Source organism: Salvelinus sp. IW2-2015, linkage group LG26, assembly GCF_002910315.2.
Source record: "Salvelinus sp. IW2-2015 linkage group LG26, ASM291031v2, whole genome shotgun sequence".
NCBI lineage: Eukaryota > Metazoa > Chordata > Actinopteri > Salmoniformes > Salmonidae > Salvelinus > Salvelinus sp. IW2-2015.
In genome coordinates this window covers 38,085,909-38,105,557 of record NC_036866.1, presented here as the reverse complement: position 1 = coordinate 38,105,557, position 19,649 = coordinate 38,085,909, and the positions used below count along the sequence as shown (strand labels likewise).

The 19,649-nt window shown below is 42.7% G+C and overlaps 1 protein-coding gene across 4 annotated transcripts; it reads left to right on the top strand.

The window, feature by feature from the left end:
• Window positions 1-31: 31 nt before the first annotated feature.
• slc25a18 (solute carrier family 25 member 18) lies at window positions 32-19,400 on the top strand. Of its 4 annotated transcripts, XM_023971728.2 has the most exons (11): window positions 7,183-7,355; window positions 7,518-7,709; window positions 8,508-8,821; window positions 9,094-9,216; window positions 10,236-10,291; window positions 10,594-10,684; window positions 13,855-13,970; window positions 14,081-14,264; window positions 16,194-16,366; window positions 17,929-18,004; window positions 18,096-19,400. In XM_023971728.2, the coding sequence occupies exons 3-11, from the start codon at window positions 8,802-8,804 to the stop codon at window positions 18,235-18,237; spliced, it is 981 nt and encodes a 326-aa protein (XP_023827496.1). In that variant the 5' UTR covers window positions 7,183-7,355; window positions 7,518-7,709; window positions 8,508-8,801; the 3' UTR covers window positions 18,238-19,400. The 4 variants fall into 4 exon arrangements, with proteins under 4 accessions (XP_023827497.1, XP_023827496.1, XP_023827495.1 ...); XM_023971729.2 differs by lacking the exons at window positions 7,183-7,355; window positions 7,518-7,709 and adding an exon at window positions 32-181; XM_023971727.2 differs by lacking the exon at window positions 7,518-7,709.
• The last annotated feature ends 249 nt before the right edge of the window (window positions 19,401-19,649 follow it).

Genomic DNA, 19,649 nt, shown 5'->3' with positions numbered 1-19,649 from the left:
CTTTCAAAAGTACCGTATCTGCATAAAAATTGTGAGTGCTTCTTCTGTTGCGCGTTTTCAAGAGTTGAAGCAAAGCGGCAGGTGCATTTACATGGACTTACATTTATTTGATCACTGGACCGTATTTTGGATGTTGCTTTTCTTTTGTTTTGTCCTCCCTGGTCCAGTTATGATGAGTTAGGTAATAATCTCCTTATTCAACTCCTATTATAGGCCAGCAATTAGCCTTCATATTTCAACATGCAGTTTATATAAAAGCACAGTTAAGTGTAGATTTGTTAGCTAGAATAGTGAGTAAAAGGTTTTGAATACATTTGTTTTGTAACGGCAGTCTCCTTCAATGGAGAGTAAGTACGTTTAGAATCTAAAGCGGTGGCTCCCCCCATCGCAGGAAGGGGAAAGCGCATGTAGCCTAAAGGAGATAAGTGTGCACTGATCAGGAGGTGAGTGACCACTGGCCTGAAACGCTGTTATTTTGTCTCTGAACTGCCATTATAGGGCGGCTATCTTAAAACGGACTACCAAAATAACATAGCATAATTCACAAATTTATAAGTAGGCTACACAACTTTACAATGGATTGAAGACAAAGGGCAATACTGCAATTTCCAGACTACAACCATCTGTTTAACATTTTCCATATTGCCATATTCAGTAACAAATGGAAACTGCCCTTCGATTTAACCTAGCTGTATTCTATTATATTCAATCAATGAGGCAAAAACATTACAGGAACAAAGTGGAGTTGCAATTGAATGGCTCAGACACAAGAGGCATGTCAAATAAAACAAAAATGTATTTGTCACATGCTCGAATACAACAGGTGTAGCCTTACCGTGAAATGCTTACTTAAAAGCCCTTAACCAACAATGCAGATAATTTTTTATTTTTACTAAAGTAACACAAAATAGAAATAACGAGGCTATATACCGTGTCAATGTGCGGGGTACAGGTTAGTTGAGGTAATATGTGCATGTAGGTAGGGGTAAAGTGACTATGCATAGATAATACACAGCAAGTAYCAGCAGCATAAAAAAGGGGGTCAATGCAAATAGTCCGGGTAGCCATTTTGCTTAGCAGTCTAATGGCTTGGGGGTAGAAGCTGTTAAGTAGCCTTTTGGACCTAGACTTGGCACTCCGGTACCGCTTGCCATGCGATAGCAGAGAGATCTATGACTAGTGTGGCTGGAGTCTATGACATTTTTTTGGGCCTTATAACAATGCCTGATATAAAGGTCCTGGATGTCAGGAAACTTGGCCCCAGGGATGTACTGGGCCATAAGTACTACCCTCTGTAGCGCCTTGCTGTCAGATACAGAGCAGTTGCCATACCAAGTGGTGATGCATCCAGTCAGGACATTCTCGATGGTGCGGCTGTAGAACTTTATGAGGATCTGAGGACCCATGCCAAATCTTTTCAGTCTCCTGAGGGGGGAATAGGGGTTGTCGTACCCTCTTGCGACTGTCTTGGTGTGTTTGGACCATGATAGTTTATCAGCGATGTGGACGCCAAGGAACTTGAAGCTCTCAACCCGCTCCACTACAGCCCTGTCGATGTGAATCGGGGCGTGCTCGGCCCCCCTTTTCTTATAGTCCACGATCAGCTCTTTTGTCTTGCTCACATGGACGGAGAGGTTGTTGTCCTGACACAACACTCACAGGTCACTGACCTTCTCCCTGTAGGCTGTCTCATCGTTGTCGGTGATCATCAGCAAACATAATGATGGTGTTGGAGTCATGTGTCACCACGTGGCTGTGGGTGAACAGGGAGTACATGAGGGGACGAAGCACACACCCGCGCTGCAGATGTGTTGTTGCAAACCCTTACCACCTGGTGGCGGCCTGTCAGGGAGTCCAGGATCCAGTTGCAGAGGGAAGTGTTTAGTCACAGGGTCCTTAGCTTAGTAATGAGCTTTGAGGACGCTATGGTGTTGAACGCTGAGCTGGAGTCAACGAACAGCATTCTCACGTAGGTGTTCCTTTTGTCCAGGTAGTAAAGGCTAGTGTGGAGTGCAATGGAGATTGTGTCATCTGTGGATCTGTTGGGGCCATATGCGAATTGTAGTGAGTTTCTGGGATGATGGTGTTGATGCAGCCTTTCAAAGCACTTCATGATGTGAGTGCTATGGCCCAGTACTCATTTAGGCAGGTTACCATGGCATTCTTGGGCACAGGGACTATGTGATCACACAGTTGTCCGGAACAGCTGGTGCTCTCATGCATTGTTCAGTTTTGGTTGCCTTGATGCAAGCAAGAAGGCATTTAGCTCATCTGGTAAGCTCGCGTCACTGGGCAGGGACTTCTGACAATCACGGCTTATAAAGGGAAAACCAGCCACATCGGACACCGAAGCCTCACTCCCAGACAAACTTAACACGCTCTTTGCCCGCTTTGAGGAAAACAAGACCGAGCTGCCGTCGTGGGCCCCCGCTGCTGACAAGGACTGTGGCTCCCATTCTCTGTAGCCACTGTGAGTAGGACTTTCAAACGTGTTAACCCTCACAAGGTTGCCATCARGGACGGCATACCAAGCTGTGTCCTKAGTGCATGCGTAGACCAGCTGGCTGGGGTGTTTACGGACATATTCAACCTCTCTCTATTCCAGTCTGTTGACCCCACTTGCTTCAAAATATCCACCATTGTTCCTGTATCCAAACAAGCTGAAGTAACTGAACTAAATTACTATTGCCCCGTAGCACTCACCTTTGTCATCATGAATTGCTTTGAGAGGCTAGTCAAGGACCATATCCCCTCCACCTTGCCCGACATCCTAGACCCACTACAATTTGCATACCGCCCGACAGATCCACAGACAATGCAAACGCTGTTGCATTGCACACCGTCCTATCCCACCTGGACAAGAGGAATACCTATGTGAGAATGCTGTTCATCAACTACAGCTCTGCTTTCAACACCATAGTTCCTTCCAAGCTTGTCACTAAGCTCAGAGCCCTGGGTCTGAACTCCTTCCTGTGAAATTGTGTCCTATACTTCCTCAGTGGTGAGAGTAGGCAACAACACCTCCACCACACTGATCCTCTACACAGAGGCTCCCCAGAGGTGTGTGCTCAGACCCCATTGACTCATGACTGCGTGGCTACGCACGACTCCAACTCAATCATAGAGTTTGCTGATGACACGACAGTGGAAGGCCTGATTACCAACCACGACGAGACAGCCTACAGGCAGGAGGTTAGAGGCCTGGTGAGTGGTGCCAGGATAATATCCTCTCCCTCATTGTACTTAAAAAAAAAAAATGATGTCAAAGCCGGGACAGAGAGACTTAAAAACAGCTCCTATCTCCAGGCCATCAGACTGTTGAACAGCCATCACTAGCCAGCTACCTGCTCGGTACTCTTTCCTGCACCTTGAGACTAATGCCTTACAGTGCCTTTCGGAAAGTATTCAAACCCCCTTTTTCCACATTTTGTTACATCACAGCCTTATTCTAAAATGGATTGAATGAATTTATGGACATGATTTGGAAAGGCACACACCTGTCTATATAAGGTCCCACAGTTGGCAGTGCATGTCAGAGCAAAAACCAAGCCATGAGGTCTAAGGAATTGTCCGTAGAGCTCAGAGACAGGATTGTGTCGAGGCACAGATCTGGGGAAGGGTACCAAAAAATGTCTGTAGCATTGAAGGTCCCCAAGAACACAGTGGCCTCCATCATTCTTAAAAGGAACAAGTTTGGAACCACCAAGACTCTTCCAAGAGCTGGCCGCCCGGCCAAACTGAGCAATCGTGGGAGAAGGGCCTTGTTCAAGGAGGTGACCTAAAACCCGGTGGTCACTCTGACAGAGCTCCAGAGTCCCTTTGTGGAGATGGGAGAACCTTCCAGAAGGACAACCATCTCTGCAGCACTCCACCAATCAGGCCTTTATGGTAGAATGGCCAGACGGAAGCCACTCCTCAGTAAAAGGTACATGATTTGTCAAAAGGCACTTAAAGGACCCTCAGACCATGGGAAACAAGATTCTCTGGTCTGATGAAACCAAGATTGAACTCTTTGGCCTGAATGCCAAGCGTCACATCTGGAGAAAACCTGGCACCATCTCTATGGTGAAGCATGGTGGTGGCACCATTATGCTGTGGAGATGTTTTTCAGCGGCAGGGATTGGTAGAGTAGTCAGGATCGAGGTAAAGATGAACGGAGCAAAGTACAGAGAGATCCTTGATGAAAACCTGCTCCAGACCGCTCAGGAACTCCGCCTGGGGCGAAGGTTCTCCTTCCAACAGCACAACGACCATAAGCACACAGCCAAGACAACACAGAAGTGGCTTCGGGACAGGTCTCTGAATGTCCTTGAGTGGCCCAGCTAGAGCCCGGACTTGAACCCGATCTAACATCTCTGGAGAGACCTGAAATAGCTGTGCAGCGACACTCCCCATCCAACCTGACAGAGCTTGAGAGGATCTGCAGAGAATGGGAGAAACTCCTCAAATACAGGCGTGCCAAGCTTCTGTGTCATACCCAAGAAGACTCAAGGCTGTAATAGCTGCCAAAGGTGCTTCAACAAAGTACTGAGTAAAGGGTCTGAATACTGATGTAAATGTGATATCAGTTTTTTATTTGTAATAAATTTGCAAAAATGTCCAAAAATCTGTTTGCTTTGTCATTATGGGGTATTGTGTGTAGATTGATGAGGGGGAAAAAACAAGTTAAAACATTTTAGAATAAGGCTGTAACGTAACAAAATGCGGAAAAAGTCAGGGGGTGTGAATACTTTCCGAATGCACCGTGTACACTGTGTATACGCTGACAACCTCATATTCTGTTTATATACTGTTGTATACTCACGCTGTATGTACACTGAGTATACGAAAAATTAGGAACAACTTCCTAATATTGAGATGCACCCCCACCTCTTTTACCCTCAGAACAGCCTCAATTCGTCAGGCCATGGACTCTAAAAGGTGTCGAAAGCGTTCCACAGGGATGCTGGCCCAGTTTGATGCCAACGCTTCCCACAGTTGTGTCAAGTTGGCTGGATGGCCTTTGGGTGGTGGGTCATTCTTGATACACACAGGAAACTGTTGAGCGTGAAAAACCCAGCAGCATTGTAGCTCTTGACACAAACCGGTGCGCCTGGCACCTACCAATTGTCTCAAGGCTTAAAGATCTTTCTTTAACCTGTCTCCTCCCCTTAATCGACACTAATTGTAGTGGATTTCACAAGTGACATCAATAAGGATTTTTTTWAATTACTTGTATTGTATTTGTGAGACATTCTACTGCATRGTTGGAGTTAGAAACACAATTTTGCTGCACCTGCTATAACACCAGCAAATCTGTGTACGCAACCAATACATTTTGATTTTGATTTGATTAGGGCTGGGGTTGATTGAGAAGTCACCTCAGGGCTAGGCGGTGGACAGCTTTCACAGTGCTGTCAATGGTCTGATGGGCTTAGGTCCCCTGGGAGCCTCTGTGCCCCTTCAGTGCTGCCATGTTGCTAGGAGACAGACAGATCCTGACTGCCTGTTGTCCTGTGTGGCTGTGGTCGAGCTTAGGTAGGCTACTCATTTTAGAACGTGGACTTTGTTCAATGATCCAGGCTCTTTCAGAACATCCAGTCACAACTCTCAGAGGGGATCAACAACATGCCATCTATGTGCCTCAAAAAGACTATCCAATACCATGTCATGCAGCTCACTAGCTTTGTCCTAATATAGACTGACCATTGTTTTAAGATTAAAAGACCATGCACGATTACAAATAATGAGTCACCTCAGTGAGCATGATCTTTGTCATCATGTAGTTTGCGTTGAATTCTAGTTGGTTGTGTAAGCACTCTAGTTGCAAGGGACAAAAGTGTGTAAGTACTCTATAGTTGTGCTATTCTGAGTACTGTCTGTATGTGTAACCTTATAGGACATTGATTGATGAAACTGAGGCAATAGGAAAGGTATGGATCATGCATCCAACCCCAGGTTGGTCATCAATATCATACCCATGACGTTGTCAGTGATGACTTTGTCTACTGTTCCTCTGGACATACTTGTACAGTATTTGAGCCAGAACTCACTGACTCAATATGGCCAAACAAAGGATCTCTGTAATACGAATACATTACATAATCACAGTCTACTCTGTGAAATCCTCTTCACCAGGACTTAAGGGGTGTCCAGTGTTTGTAACCTGACACCAGGCAGTCTGGGGGCCACATTTACCCACTGCGACACACTGGTGTGAGAGCCGCTCTCTCATTGGCGCTTTCTGAAAGGCTCAACGGCCAGCTCGGAGAAGACAAGTCCTCTCCTCCACAAAAAGACCATCCATAATGCTTCCACTCTTACAACGACCTTGTCATTGTGGAAGAAAATAAACATGCTCAATAATGAGATAATAACAAATGTAAACATAAAAGTTGTAGATAGGATATAACAGGGGTTGCAAGCACTGTCTTGTTATGGCAATTGAAAATTTAGTCCAGTCTGTCTCTGCAGTCTGCATGCAGAATGTATAATATGAAGCTCGCACCTGTTTCCACTTGAGTTTCAAAGACTCTCTGACTTGTGTACCACTCCAAAAGATAAGAAAAAGTGTTCTACCAGCCCTTTTTACATTTGTCTTTGTACTGTAACGTGACAACAGATTGTAACCCAAATGAGAAATATCCATCGAAAAGCGACATTTACTTTTGGAATGCAAGTATTTGCCAGTTGATGTGACTGATTTTCAATGTCAGAAGTTGTTTTCTCATTAACATAAATCTAAAATCCATACTTATATAAACCAGTTGGGGCAAGGCAGGGTGGAGCTTGTGTTAGTGGAATCAGTTGTTGCAGTAATGCTGAGTTGCTGTTATTCCATTGGTTGTTTCAGTTATATATTATTCTTACAATTCTTTTTTAAATGCTTGAATAGAATTTCAACTATTCGTTTTTGTTTACTGTTGTTTAATTGAATTTTAAATATCAGTGTCACTTTCAGTTGTGGCTCATATTGGGTCGCTGCGGTATTATGTCATGTTTGTGCTGCTACTGAATACATAAAGTGCCTTAGTATTGCAGCTCAGGTTTTTGTGGATTATATTAGCAATATTTTTGCACAGTCAGCATGTTATGTGAGTGGGGAGTTGAGTTTCTGTAGCGTTGTGGTGTGACTATAGGCAGAGTTTATGTCGCGTTGCGTTAGTGCAGAGCTGTGTTGCCGGGGCTGTGTCACAGTGAGTCACCACAAGAGGGAGGGACTTAGGCAGGAGGACAATGCTGGTGTTTGTGCAACGGCCCCTGAGTGGCGACTAGGTCTCTCAGATCGCTCTCGCTTGAATACCATTGCTGCACACATTGTTGAAGCGAAAGAAAAGTGGACAGCTTGATCCTGCTTGTGGMATGCACTGAGAGGGGTAAGTTCCCCATTGCTATCTTTCTTATGAAAAAAAAGAAAAATGTCAGACTTAAAACAAGCTATGTTGTCTGAGCTCGATGATCTGGTGCAGATTGGAGAAGTTGGGGCTTTTGGGTTTGAGGTTGGCGTGGGGTAGACGCTCTTGRCTGTGTTTTGGCAGGGGACTAGTGTGAAAGGAGCGGAGCTGAAAGAAAGTTTCACAGAGAGGCTCAGTGAAAGGCATGTGCAGAATGTGATTGGGCACTAGAAATGCAAGTACAGAGCTGTAGTAAGAGAGGGATCCAGAGGAARGGTTCAAAAGAGGAGGATGGTTGTGGTGAAAGATAAGAACTGAGGAGAAATCAACAGAAAGGTGAGAGATGGAGAAAGGTGAATTGATTGTATTTTAATAGGAAGAGAGAAGCGAGGATAGAGGGAAGGTTTACTGAGGTAAAAATAGACCGAAGGGGAATGGAGGTGGGGAGATTAAGAGGGAGATTAGTTAGGGAGCTGAGAGAGAAAAAATTAAGAAAGGAAAAAAGGGTAAGGGGGGGACAGAGGAGAAGAGGGTAATTTTTAAGGTGGGAACACCTGATGTCAATTTTACATCTTGGGTAATATTATCTATAATAATGTTGTACAGACCAGCTTCTGACAATCATTGTTGGCAGAAAAAAGTTGTCAAACCAATGTTACAAGTTTTCATACACGGCAAAAGGAAATCTTTCAGGTCTGCCCTCCTATGTAGATCAAATAGTCTTATCCCTTTTAGCAATAAGATTAGAGAGACTTAAGACATGTGGGAGACCCAGGAAATTCTGCCTCAGTATTATGACTGACCTACCTGGGTAACAGACGTGTTTGTGCTAACCTTCAACTCCTTGTCCAATGCCAACATGACAAGGAGTGGCATGATGGCGCAAACAGATCTGGGACCCTGGTAATGAATGACCAGGATGGGCTTCAATAATAACCAGGATGGGCTTCAGAATTCTGATTCAGTTTGTGGACATTACATTTCTGCAATACCCTGAACAGCTATTGCTATAAAGAGTTGTCACTGCAGTTCAGAGAGTTAACACAGAGATAAAAGGACCTCTGTATGATACTGAGGTATGGGAAAAGGTAACCTGACCCATGTCATTGGTGTGGCCTTGCTCTTTTGGAACAGACAGGGACCACTTGTATTCCTGTGTAGCACAGCAGAGCAGGAAGACTGGCCAGAGGACACCGGTTAAGTTCAGGTGGTGGGTGCCACATTATAGCGGAGAGGAACCCCAATGGTTCCCCACTGTGGAAGAACAAACATCACATTGATACCATAGAGGCGGGAAGCTGCATTTGTGCTGGAGTCAGGTGGGCCAGTAAGGGTACGGTAGTTGTGACACCTTGGGGCTGAGCAGGTGTGCCGATCGGAGGAGGAGGAAGGAAACTGACGTGGGCCTGGAGCCCAGTGACAGCCAGGATGGCCGAGCAGAAAGTTAGGTACACAATTACAATATCTCTTCACCTAAAACCTTGAGGATTCAATCTAACAATAGAGTGAAAGGAGAAAACATTTTGTTTTGCCCTATGTTAACATTGTGCATTTACATAGTGTTTATGTCTGTGTCTTTCCGTGTGTGTATGTATGTATGTATGTATGTATGTATGTATGTATCTGTTCCTCTTTGTCCGGGTGTTTTGCATGGATTTGTTTCCCTCTGTCGTCTTGCGTGCGTGCGTGTGCTTGTGTTTTGTGGTTTCCATCTCCGCAGCCTACCTGCTAAGCTGATTAATGGGGGCGTGGCAGGGCTGGTGGGTGTGACCTGTGTGTTTCCTATTGATCTGGCTAAGACCCGCCTGCAGAACCAGCAGGGTGCCCGAGTCTACACCGGGATGTGAGTACTGCCTTGGCTCCTCTTTTATTTTATCCACACAAGGGACTTGAGACACTTCCTGTCCTCTGACTCGCACCAGGGATTTGAGGTCTTTGAGACGGGGAGACGCTCCTTTTGAAAGAGGGAGTTTCCCCTTGTGGGATGAATACAGTTTATTGAATTGGAAGAAAAGAGAAAATAGTTCTGTTTTGACTCATACACACAGTAATTGTTTACAAGTAATCCGACTAAGCTGTCCATGAGGGCAGATTGGGTCAAATGTGTTTTTGCACATCTGCATTCAAAACAATAATTTGGTGCTGTATTGGTGAGCGCTATATTTATAGAGTGGCTTTCACAATAAATCCGACAGGGAAACAAGCTTATTCCTGGCTCAATGGTATTACTTCTTGACATTCTTGGCTCTACTGGTTGTCTAGTACAGACAGCTATCTATCTCTATACATCTGTACAGATAAGACAGTGCTATGGCAACAGGGTTGAGTGGGCATTGTGCCTATATTTACCTTGGTGAAGACAGAATGTTGGCCCAGTGAGTTACTGGTTGGCACAGGAGTGATCCTTTGGCATCCTGACTACACATGGTCTTTTAATTAAGTAACAATCTAGTAGCTGCTCATGAAGTTGATCACATCAATGTATAATCCCAATGTGAACCAATTAAAGTAAAGTGTCCATCAATTATGTTTGTGTTTGTAGCTGTGTTTAAGTGATACCAAACAACCAACATTCAACTATGTAGGGTTTATGTTAAGATTTACAAGACACTGTATTGTAAGGAAATGCAAATTACCTACATGGTATTAATTTTTACATTTTTTATTATTATTAAAACATACAATCTACTTGCAGTGAAGCCGCTCAACATTTACATAACATTCAGGTATTCATTGTTTATGCATGGTCAATAAGCATCAGTTATAAATGTTATAAAATAAATCATGAATTTCATGGATGGAATTCTTCAGAAAGTAAACCCAAACTGATTTTACCTTAATATTTCTCCTTGTTATGTGAAGGCTGGACTGTTTGACGAAGACCGTTAAGATGGAAGGCTACTTTGGGATGTATAGAGGTACTATTTCCCTGGATTCATGGAATGTACAATTCTGTGTTTTGAATTTAGCTAACACTACCTAAATTGACATAACTGTGGTAAACCTTGTATTGTACTTTTTTTAAAGTATTTTTAAATTTATTTTATTTAACAAGGCAAGTCAGTTAAGAACAAATTCTTATTTACAATGACGGCCTACCAATCAAGCGCTCATAGTTAGTAACTAGCCTAGAGCTAATCATATGGCAGTGCAGTGCAGGGGAAGGTTTTGTGTATGACGTTAACAGTACTTTGTGTTGCTATAATCCATTACCCCTCAGGTGCAGTAGTGAATCTCACTCTTGTCACACCAGAAAAAGCCATCAAACTGGCAGCAAATGATATCTTCAGACAGAAACTCTCCAAGGATGGGTAACTCACATTTAGTCCMAGAACAGCACCTACACTTTTGTCACAATTCAACTGAAAGATACATAAACAGAAACACTTTTTGGGGCCGGGGACAAACGTTTTGGGGCCGGGGACCCCTTTTGTGATAGCAATTTCATCAGGGACCCCCTCATAAATCAGCATATAAGGAGTTTTACTATGACTTCGGCAGTGCATCGCCAGGAGGAACAAAGTTTTGGGCCCTGGGAAGGAACATTTTAAAAGGCACACCTCTTGGCATCAGAGAGAAAATGTTGCAGTTCAAGCGGATTTCCTGCAATTCTACAGATTTTGTCATGTGGCAGAGAGATGTTTTGTTGTTGCAGCTTTAAAGGTAATATCCTGCAACTTTAGATTTTTCCTTGAGGCAGAGAGAAGACGTTGCACTTTTAAAGCAAAAGAAATACAGTGCATTTATGAACCAAAAATTGGGTAAGGAAAACAGAATTGATAATTGGTGGATTACTGTGGATACCAATATCCCRCACAGACCCATGTTGCCCATGGTTAAGAACATAAATTGTAGATTAATAATATTACATTGTATTGTATTACACCCTCTAAACTTATTCCACGGATCCCTTGGCCAAACTTTGTTTAATCTGTTGTCAGGCCCAGTGCAGTCAAAAACATGATTTTCCTGTGTTTTATATACATTTCCACACTATGAGGTTGGAATAATACTGGGAAATTGACGACAATGCCCTTTTAGTGTAAGAGCTGCATGAAATTTCAGCCTGTTTTGGTGGGATGGAGTTTTGGCCTTCCTGGTGACCTCAATTAGTTAATAGACCAATAAGAAAGAGAATCCCAAACCTCTCTGCCAATAACAGCTAATTTTCAGTTTTCCCCTCACCATTCAGACCACTCCCAGACAATCCTAGCAAAATTGTGTGAGAAATTGCTCTTTGCTATGTTTCTTTTTGACCATTTGAAAGTGGCAATATGTAGATTTGTGGGRGACCCAACCAAATTGACACAGAAATGTGAGTTATAGATCTATCATTCTACTTGAAAGCAGCTCTATGAAGCGGTAGATACTGTATATTCTATGTATGCTATTTCTCTTTTACTTTGTTTTGTGCACCAGCTTCAAGCAGCTGTAACAACAATATTTTTGGTTATGAAAATATATTTCACAGCGGTTTAGATGGTTTTAGTGATTCTCTACACTATACTAGCTTATTATGTCACAAACTGAAATTAGGCAAATTATTATAGTTTTAGCAACTAGGAAATGGCGGAGTGATTTCTGCATAGCACAATCTTAATTGAAAACAATCACAGTAAGGTACTTAATTGTTATCCAGAAATGATTTGATATTGAGATAAACGGCAGCATTAGGACTCCACTTCGAGAACCCCTGCCTTAAAGTACTTACAGTTGAAGTCGGAAGTTTACATACACCTTAGTCAAATACATTTAAACTCAGTTTTACACAATTCCTGACATTTAATCCTAGTAAAAATTCCCTCTCTTAGGTCAGTTAGGATCACCACTTTATTTTAAGAATGTGAAATGTCAAAATAATAGTAGAGTGATTTATTTCAGCTTTTATTTCTTTCATCACTTTCCCAGTGGGTCAGAAGTTTACATACACTCAATTAGTATTTGGTAGCATTGCCTTAAAATTGTTTGACTTGGGTCAAACGTTTAGGGTAGCTTTCCACATGCTTCCAACAGTAAGTTGGGTGAATTTTGGCCCATTCCTCCTGACAGAGCTGGTGTAACTGAGTCAGGTTTGTAGGCCTCCTTGCTCACATACGCTTTTTGTTCTGCCCACACATTTTCTATAGGATTGAGGTCAGGCTTTGTGATGGCCACTCCAATACCTTGACTTTGTTGTCCTTAAGCCATTTTGCCACAACTTTGAAGTATGCTTGGAGTCATTGTCCATTTGGAAGACCCATTTGCGACCAAGCTTTAACTTCCTGACTGATGTCTTGAGATGTTGTTCAATATATCCACATAATTTTCCTCCCTCATGATGCCATCTATTTTGTTAAGTGCACCAGTCCCCTGCAGCAAAGCACCCCCATAACGTGATGCTGCCACCCCCGTGTTTCACGGTTGGGATGGTGTTCTTCGCCTTGCAAGCCTCCCCCTTTTCCTCCAAACATAACGATGGTCTTTATGGCCATTTTTGTTTCATCAGACCAGAGGACATTTCTCTAAAAAAGTACGATCTTGTTCCTATGTGCAGTTGCAAACCATAGTCTGGCATTTTTATGCGGTTTTGGAGCAGTGGCTTCTTCCTTGCTGAGCGCCTTTCAGCTTATGTCGATATAGGACTCGTTTTACTGTGGAAATAGATACCTTTTTACCGGTTTCCTCCAGCATCTTAACAAGTGCTTGCTGTTGTTCTGGGTTTATTTGCACTTTTCACACCAAAGTATGTTCATCTCTAGGAGACAGAACGTGTCTCCTTTCTGAGCGGTATGACGGCTGCGTGGTCCCATGGTGTTATACTTGCATACTATTGTTTGTACACAGATGAACGTGGTACCTTCAGGCATTGGGAAATTGCTCCCAAGGATGATCCAGACTTGTGGAGGTCTACAATATTTTTTTCTGGGGTCTTGGCTGATTTCTTTTGATTTTCCCATGATGTCAAGCAAAGAGGCACTGAGTTTGAAGGTAGGCCTTGAAAACATCCACAGGTACACCTCCAATTGACTCAATGTCAATTAGCCTATGAGAAGCTTCTAAAGCCATGACAATTTTCTGGAATTTTCCAAGCTGTTTAAAGGCACCAGTATACTTAGTGTATGTATACTTCTGACCATTGGAATTGTGATACAGTGAATAATCTGTCTGTAAACAATTTTTGGAAAAATTACTTGTGTCATGCACAAAGTAGATGTCCTAACCAACTTGCAAAAACTACAGTTTGTTAACAAGAAATTTGTGGAGTGGTTGAAAAATGGGTTTTAATGACTCCAACCTAAGTGTATGTAAACTTCCGACTTCAACTGTATTTATGCAAAAAGGTCATCAGATGGATAATACTTAGTTAACATAACATTACTGTAATAAAGTCAGACGATCGGAGGTGCTATTGCTACAGTGCACTGTGTCTATTTATCAGAATGGTGGTGCCATTGCTATGTGTTATTTATTAGCCTGCTAACCCWGTCATTGTGTCCCACAGGAAGTTGCCCCTATGGGGGGAGATACTGGCAGGATGTGGGGCGGGGACGTGTCAGGTGATAGTGACCACACCCATGGAGATGCTCAAGATCCAGTTGCAAGACGCAGGAAGGTTGGGTGAGTTCTGTGAACCATTTGTCCTTAGGCCACAGCTCAGTGTGTGCTAGGCAGTGATAATGACTCTACTGCTGAAGTTTTTTGACACTGATGTGGTGTGTGTGTTACAGCTGCCATAACCAGAGTGGTCCAAGCACCCACTGCAGCTCCTGGTCCAGTGCCYTCATTGGTGGCCCCCCCTCCATCCCAGCCAGCCCCACCACCACGGACCACTGCCATCCGTATCACCCTGGAGCTACTGAAAACACGCGGCCTGCCTGGCCTCTACCGGGGAGCAGGAGCCACATTGATGAGGTCAAACACTCTCTCTGTTTCTCTCAAATTCACATAGGCAACAGCATGTTTCTGTTGCTCAGTTCTGAGTAGTCCTGAACTGAGTGAACTGAGGTAACCTGCTAGACTCACTGTCAGGCCTGATTTGTCTCATTGTCTCATTAGTGGTGATTAGTTCGTGGCAAAGACTTTCAGATTTACTTCTGGTGAAGGCTACCTCATTTACGTACACCACATATCGCATCCCTCTGTTCAACATTTGAKATTTTTTGTAAATAAGTTGTCTCTTACATTCTATGTACAGTGCATCTCGGGTCTGACTGGCACACTGGCTAATCAAGCCCAAAATACAGTACCAGTCAAAAGTTTGGACACACCTACTCATTCAAGTGTTTTTCTTAATTTTTTTGTATTTTCTACATTGTAGAATAAWAGTGAAGACATCAAAACTATGAAATAACACATGGAATCATGTAGTAACCAAAAAGGTGTTAAACAAATCAAAATATATTTTAGATTCTTCAAAGTAGCCACCATTTGCCTTGATGACAGCTTTGCACACTCTTGGCATTCTCTCAACCAGCTTCAAGAGGAATGCTTTTCCAACAGTCTTGAAGGAGTTCCCACATATGCTGAGTACTTGTTGGCTGCTTTTCCTTCACTCTGTGGTCTAACTCATCCCAAACCATCTCAATTGGGTTGAGGTCGGGTGATTGTGGAGGCCAGGTCATCTGATGCAGCACTCCATCAGCACTTGGTAAAATAGCCCTTACACAGCCTGGAGGTGTGTTTTGGGTCATTGTCCTGTTGAAAAACAAATGATAGTCCCACTAAGCGCAAACCAGATGGGATGGCGTATCGTTGCAGAATGCAGTGGTAGCCATGCTGGTTAAGTGTGCCTTGAATTCTAAATAAATCACTGACAGTGTCACCAGCAAAGCACCATCACACCTCTTCCATGCTTCACYGTGGGAACCACACATACAGAGATCATCCGTTCACCTACTCTGCGTGTCACAAAGACACGGCGGTTGGACTCAAGACCAAAGGACAGATTTCTACCGGTCTAATGTCCATTGCTRGTGTTTCTTGGCCCATGCAAGTCTCTTCTTCTTATTGGTGTCCTTTAGTAGTGGTTTCTTTGCAGCAATTCAACCATMAAKGCCTAATTCACGCAGTCTCCTCTGAACAATTGATGTTGAGATGTGTCTGTTACTTGAACTCTGTGAAGCATTTATTTGGGCTGCAATCTGAGGTGCAGTTAACTCTAATGAACTTGTCCTCTGCAGCAGAGGTAACTCTGGGTCTTCCTTTCCTGTGGCGGTCKCCATGAGAGTCAGTTTCATCATAGCACTTGATGGTTTTTGCAACTGCACTTGAAGAAACTTTCAAAGTTCTTGACATTTTCRGTATTGACCTTCATMTCTTAAAGTAACGATTTCTCTTTGCTTATTTGAGCTGTTCTTGCCATAATATGGACTTGGTKTTTTACCAAATAGGGCAATCTTCTGTATGCCACCCCTACCTTGTCACAACACAACTGATTTGACTCAAACGCWTTAAGGAAAGAAATTCCACAAATGAACTGTTAATTGAAATGCATTCCAGGTGACTACCACATGAAGCTGAGAGAATGAGAGAATGCCAAGAATGTGCAAAGCTGTCATAAAGGCAAATGGTGACTATTTTGAAGAATCTCAAATATAAAATATATTTTGATTTAACACTTTTTTTGTTACTACATGATTCCATATGTGTTATTTCATATTTTTGATGTCTTCACTATTATTCTACAACGTATTAAATAGTAAAAATAAAGAAAAACCCTGGAATGAATAGGTGTGTCCAAAATTGACTGGTACTGCAAATCAATAGGTTCTTGCAGTTATGTCTGGCAGGGTTAATCCTCCTGTGGACTGAGGCATACCTCTGTTATTTTTCATTTTCCAGGGACGTCCCTTTCTCTATGATCTACTTCCCGATGTTCGCCAACCTGAATGCGCTGGGCCGAGGAGAGCCGAGTAGCCATGGACACCTGCAGGAGCGGGCCCCCTTCCTGCAGTCCTTCATGGCAGGCTGCACAGCTGGATCAGTGGCAGCTGTAGCTGTCACCCCACTGGACGGTGAGAGAGACAGAGACAGGGAAGGGCTGGGGGAGCGCCATAAAGCAGAGATAAACCTCTGTATTCACAGTGTCATTCAGTAACATACGCGTTATTCAGGAGCAGTACATGTTGTTCAGTCCTACACTGTAATGCCCACAATWACACCACCTAATCCTTATGTACAGTGGCAAGAAAAAGTATGTGAACCCTTTGGAATTACCTGGATTTCTGCAGAAATRAGTCCTAAKATTTTATCTGATCTTCATCTTAGTCACAACAATAGACAAACACAGTGTGCTTAAACTAATAACACACAAATTATCGTATTTCTCTTGTCTATATTGAATACATAATTTAAACATTTACAGTGTAGGTTGGAAAAAGTATGTGAAGTATGTGAGTTTGCTATTCACAAGAAGCATTGCCTGATGTGAACCATTCCTCGAATATAAGAGATCTCAGAAGACCTAAGAGTAAGAATTGTTGACTTGCATAAAGTTGGAAAGGGTTACAAAAATATCTCTAAAAGCCTTGATGTTCATCAYTCCACGGTAAGACAAACTGTCTATAAATGGAGAAAGTTCAGCACWGTTGCTACTTTATCTATGGACAGTTTAAACTAAAGTTGAGTTGTTTGTGAGGAACACACAACACTATGTGTGGAGAAAAAAAGGCACAGCACACCAACATCAACCTCATCCCAGCTGTAAAGTATGGTGGAGGGAGCATCATGGTTTGGGGCTGCCTCGGGGCCTGGACAGCTTGCTATCGTCGACGGAAAAATGAATTCAAGTTTATCAAGACATTTTGCAGGAGAATATAAGGRTATCTGTCCACCAATTGAAGCTCAACAGAAGTTGGGTGATGCAACAGGACAACGACCCAAAACAGAAGTAAATCAACAACAGAATGGCTTCAACAGAAGAAAATACGCCTTCTGGAGTGGCCCAYTCAGAGTCCTGACCTCAACCCGATTTTAAAATGCTGTGGCATGACCTCGAGAGCGGTTCACACCAGACATCCTAAGTATATTGTTGAGCTGAAATAGTTTTGTAATGATGAATGGTCCAAAATTCCTCCTGACCGTTGTGCAGGTCTGATCCGCAACTACAGAAAACATTTGGTTSAGTTTATTGCTGCCAAAGGCGGGTCAACCAGTTATTACACTGAATGTTTACCACAGTGTGTTCAATAAAGACATAAATGTATAATTGTTTGTGTTATTAGTTTAAGCAGACTGTGTTTGTCTATTGTTGTGACTTAGATGAAGATCAGATCAAATTTTATGACCAATTTATGCAGAAATCCAGGTAATTCCAAAGGGTTCACACTTTTCTTGCCACTGCAGATGTTAAAAATMGACAGTTTAAGGTCTGAATCCTGTGTTGGGTTGGGGTTGCAGAGGCTATTGAATTTACTTAGCGGATTACAATTAAATGATACCCCAAGTGCAATGGAATGAACTACGGTATTATCAATAACTCAGGAATCCCAGAGCACAATGATGCCCTCATTGTCTGTACTTTATAAAGAAGGGCAGTTGAGTTGACATTGATTTCTGTGTGTGTGTTTGTTGGCAGTCATAAAGACTCGTATACAGACCTTGCAGAAGGGGGAGGGGGAGGACACATACCGTGGCATTGTTGACTGCACACGGTAAGGCATGCACTGGAAAACCCACACGTTTGCTGCTCCAATGTGTATGTGTAAACCTTTCACCGACAGCAGGTTTCTCACCTTTCCATAGGCGGATCTGGAGTAAAGAGGGCCCGGCAACATTCCTCAAGGGGGCGACATGTCGCGCTCTGGTCATTGCTCCGCTCTTTGGCATCGCACAGGGAGTCTACTTTCTGGGCGTAGGAGAGCAGTTGCTAGGGCTACTGGAATAGCAGCAGAATGTGACCCTTTACAGTATAGAACATACTGCTTCATTCAGCAGTGAAAGTGAATGGAGGGAGAGAGGGGAGAGTAGCCCTAACTGTATGWGCACGGAGTACATGGAGCGAGAGAAAGACCGAACGAGAGAGAGGTCACAATCAGCTAACCAAATGATGAGGAAGAGAGTGAAGTATGATGGGGAGGCTCTAACTGCTAACATGGGAAACATTGCACACTAATTATGTTTGTCTAGATTTCTAAAATGTCTAAGCAGGGTTCTATAGGTTATATAGGCTTCTGAGTGTTTATGTATGTGACTAATCTGGAGGTGTGTCTCAGCCAGGTTGGTGTCTTAGGGTTGTATTTTCAATTTGAGAGCTAACTCTCCATGGTTCTTATGCAGAAGGGTCCTTGAGTTTGCCATCACTAAGGAAGTTGCCAAGCTATCGTGTTATTTCAGTGACAAAACCCTCTTGAAATTTGTTTTCAAACTATCAAATCTTTTTATGAATGTTGTATAATGTTGACTACATTGCCATGTTTGATGAGAAGTCTAAACTAGAATTTGGCCCACATTTGAAAGCAAATGGTTCACCTTTCACAGAGAGAGATCCTTTTTGTTTTGTTTTATGAAAAAGGACTTAACCTCCACATTAGCTCAGTGAGTTGCTTTCCCATCCTTGAGTCCAGAGTTGTAATCTTGGAATCGTTCTGTGTCAAGCACTGGCAGTTAACTGTATAGGGTCAGTTGTTAATGCTTTAATCCTATCTCTGTACTGTAACCTGCTGAACAGCCAGGCTCCTCTCCTATAGTTTAGACTGCTGGGCCTGCACTCTGAGGCCTTACCTTCCTGTTCACCACAACTCTGAGGCTCGGAAGCAAACCTCCTCTAGCTGTATTACTGTTAGCTTAACTTTTTTAATGCTTCTATGAATGACATGTCGGTTCACACAATAAAAATAATACAAATAAAGCCTTATTTTGCTGATGGAATCTCTTGTCCACAACATTTAACTTGTGTGTAAATCTTAACATTTGGAATTCAGCATAATTGTTGAAAGTGTTCGAATGTCTGTATTGATGTACAATTTAGTGAAGCCTATGATAAGAGCCATTTTAAAGCACTAGCTTCTTGCGAACTCTATGGTGGAAATAAAAGCATTTTGTTTTGTACATTTTTAATGCCGAACACTACAGTTTGTGATGGGTCTGGAATAACCATTTTATTATTAATTGGAGAGAACAAACTGTAAATGAAAATACTGAATATTCACATTTCTGTATGTATTAATCACATTGGTAAGTAACAATAATTCATCCATTCTCTAATCCAATATATTCCCATTCAACACTAAATACACACACACACAAATCAAATTTTATTTGTCACATACACATGGTTAGCAGATGTTAATGCGAGTA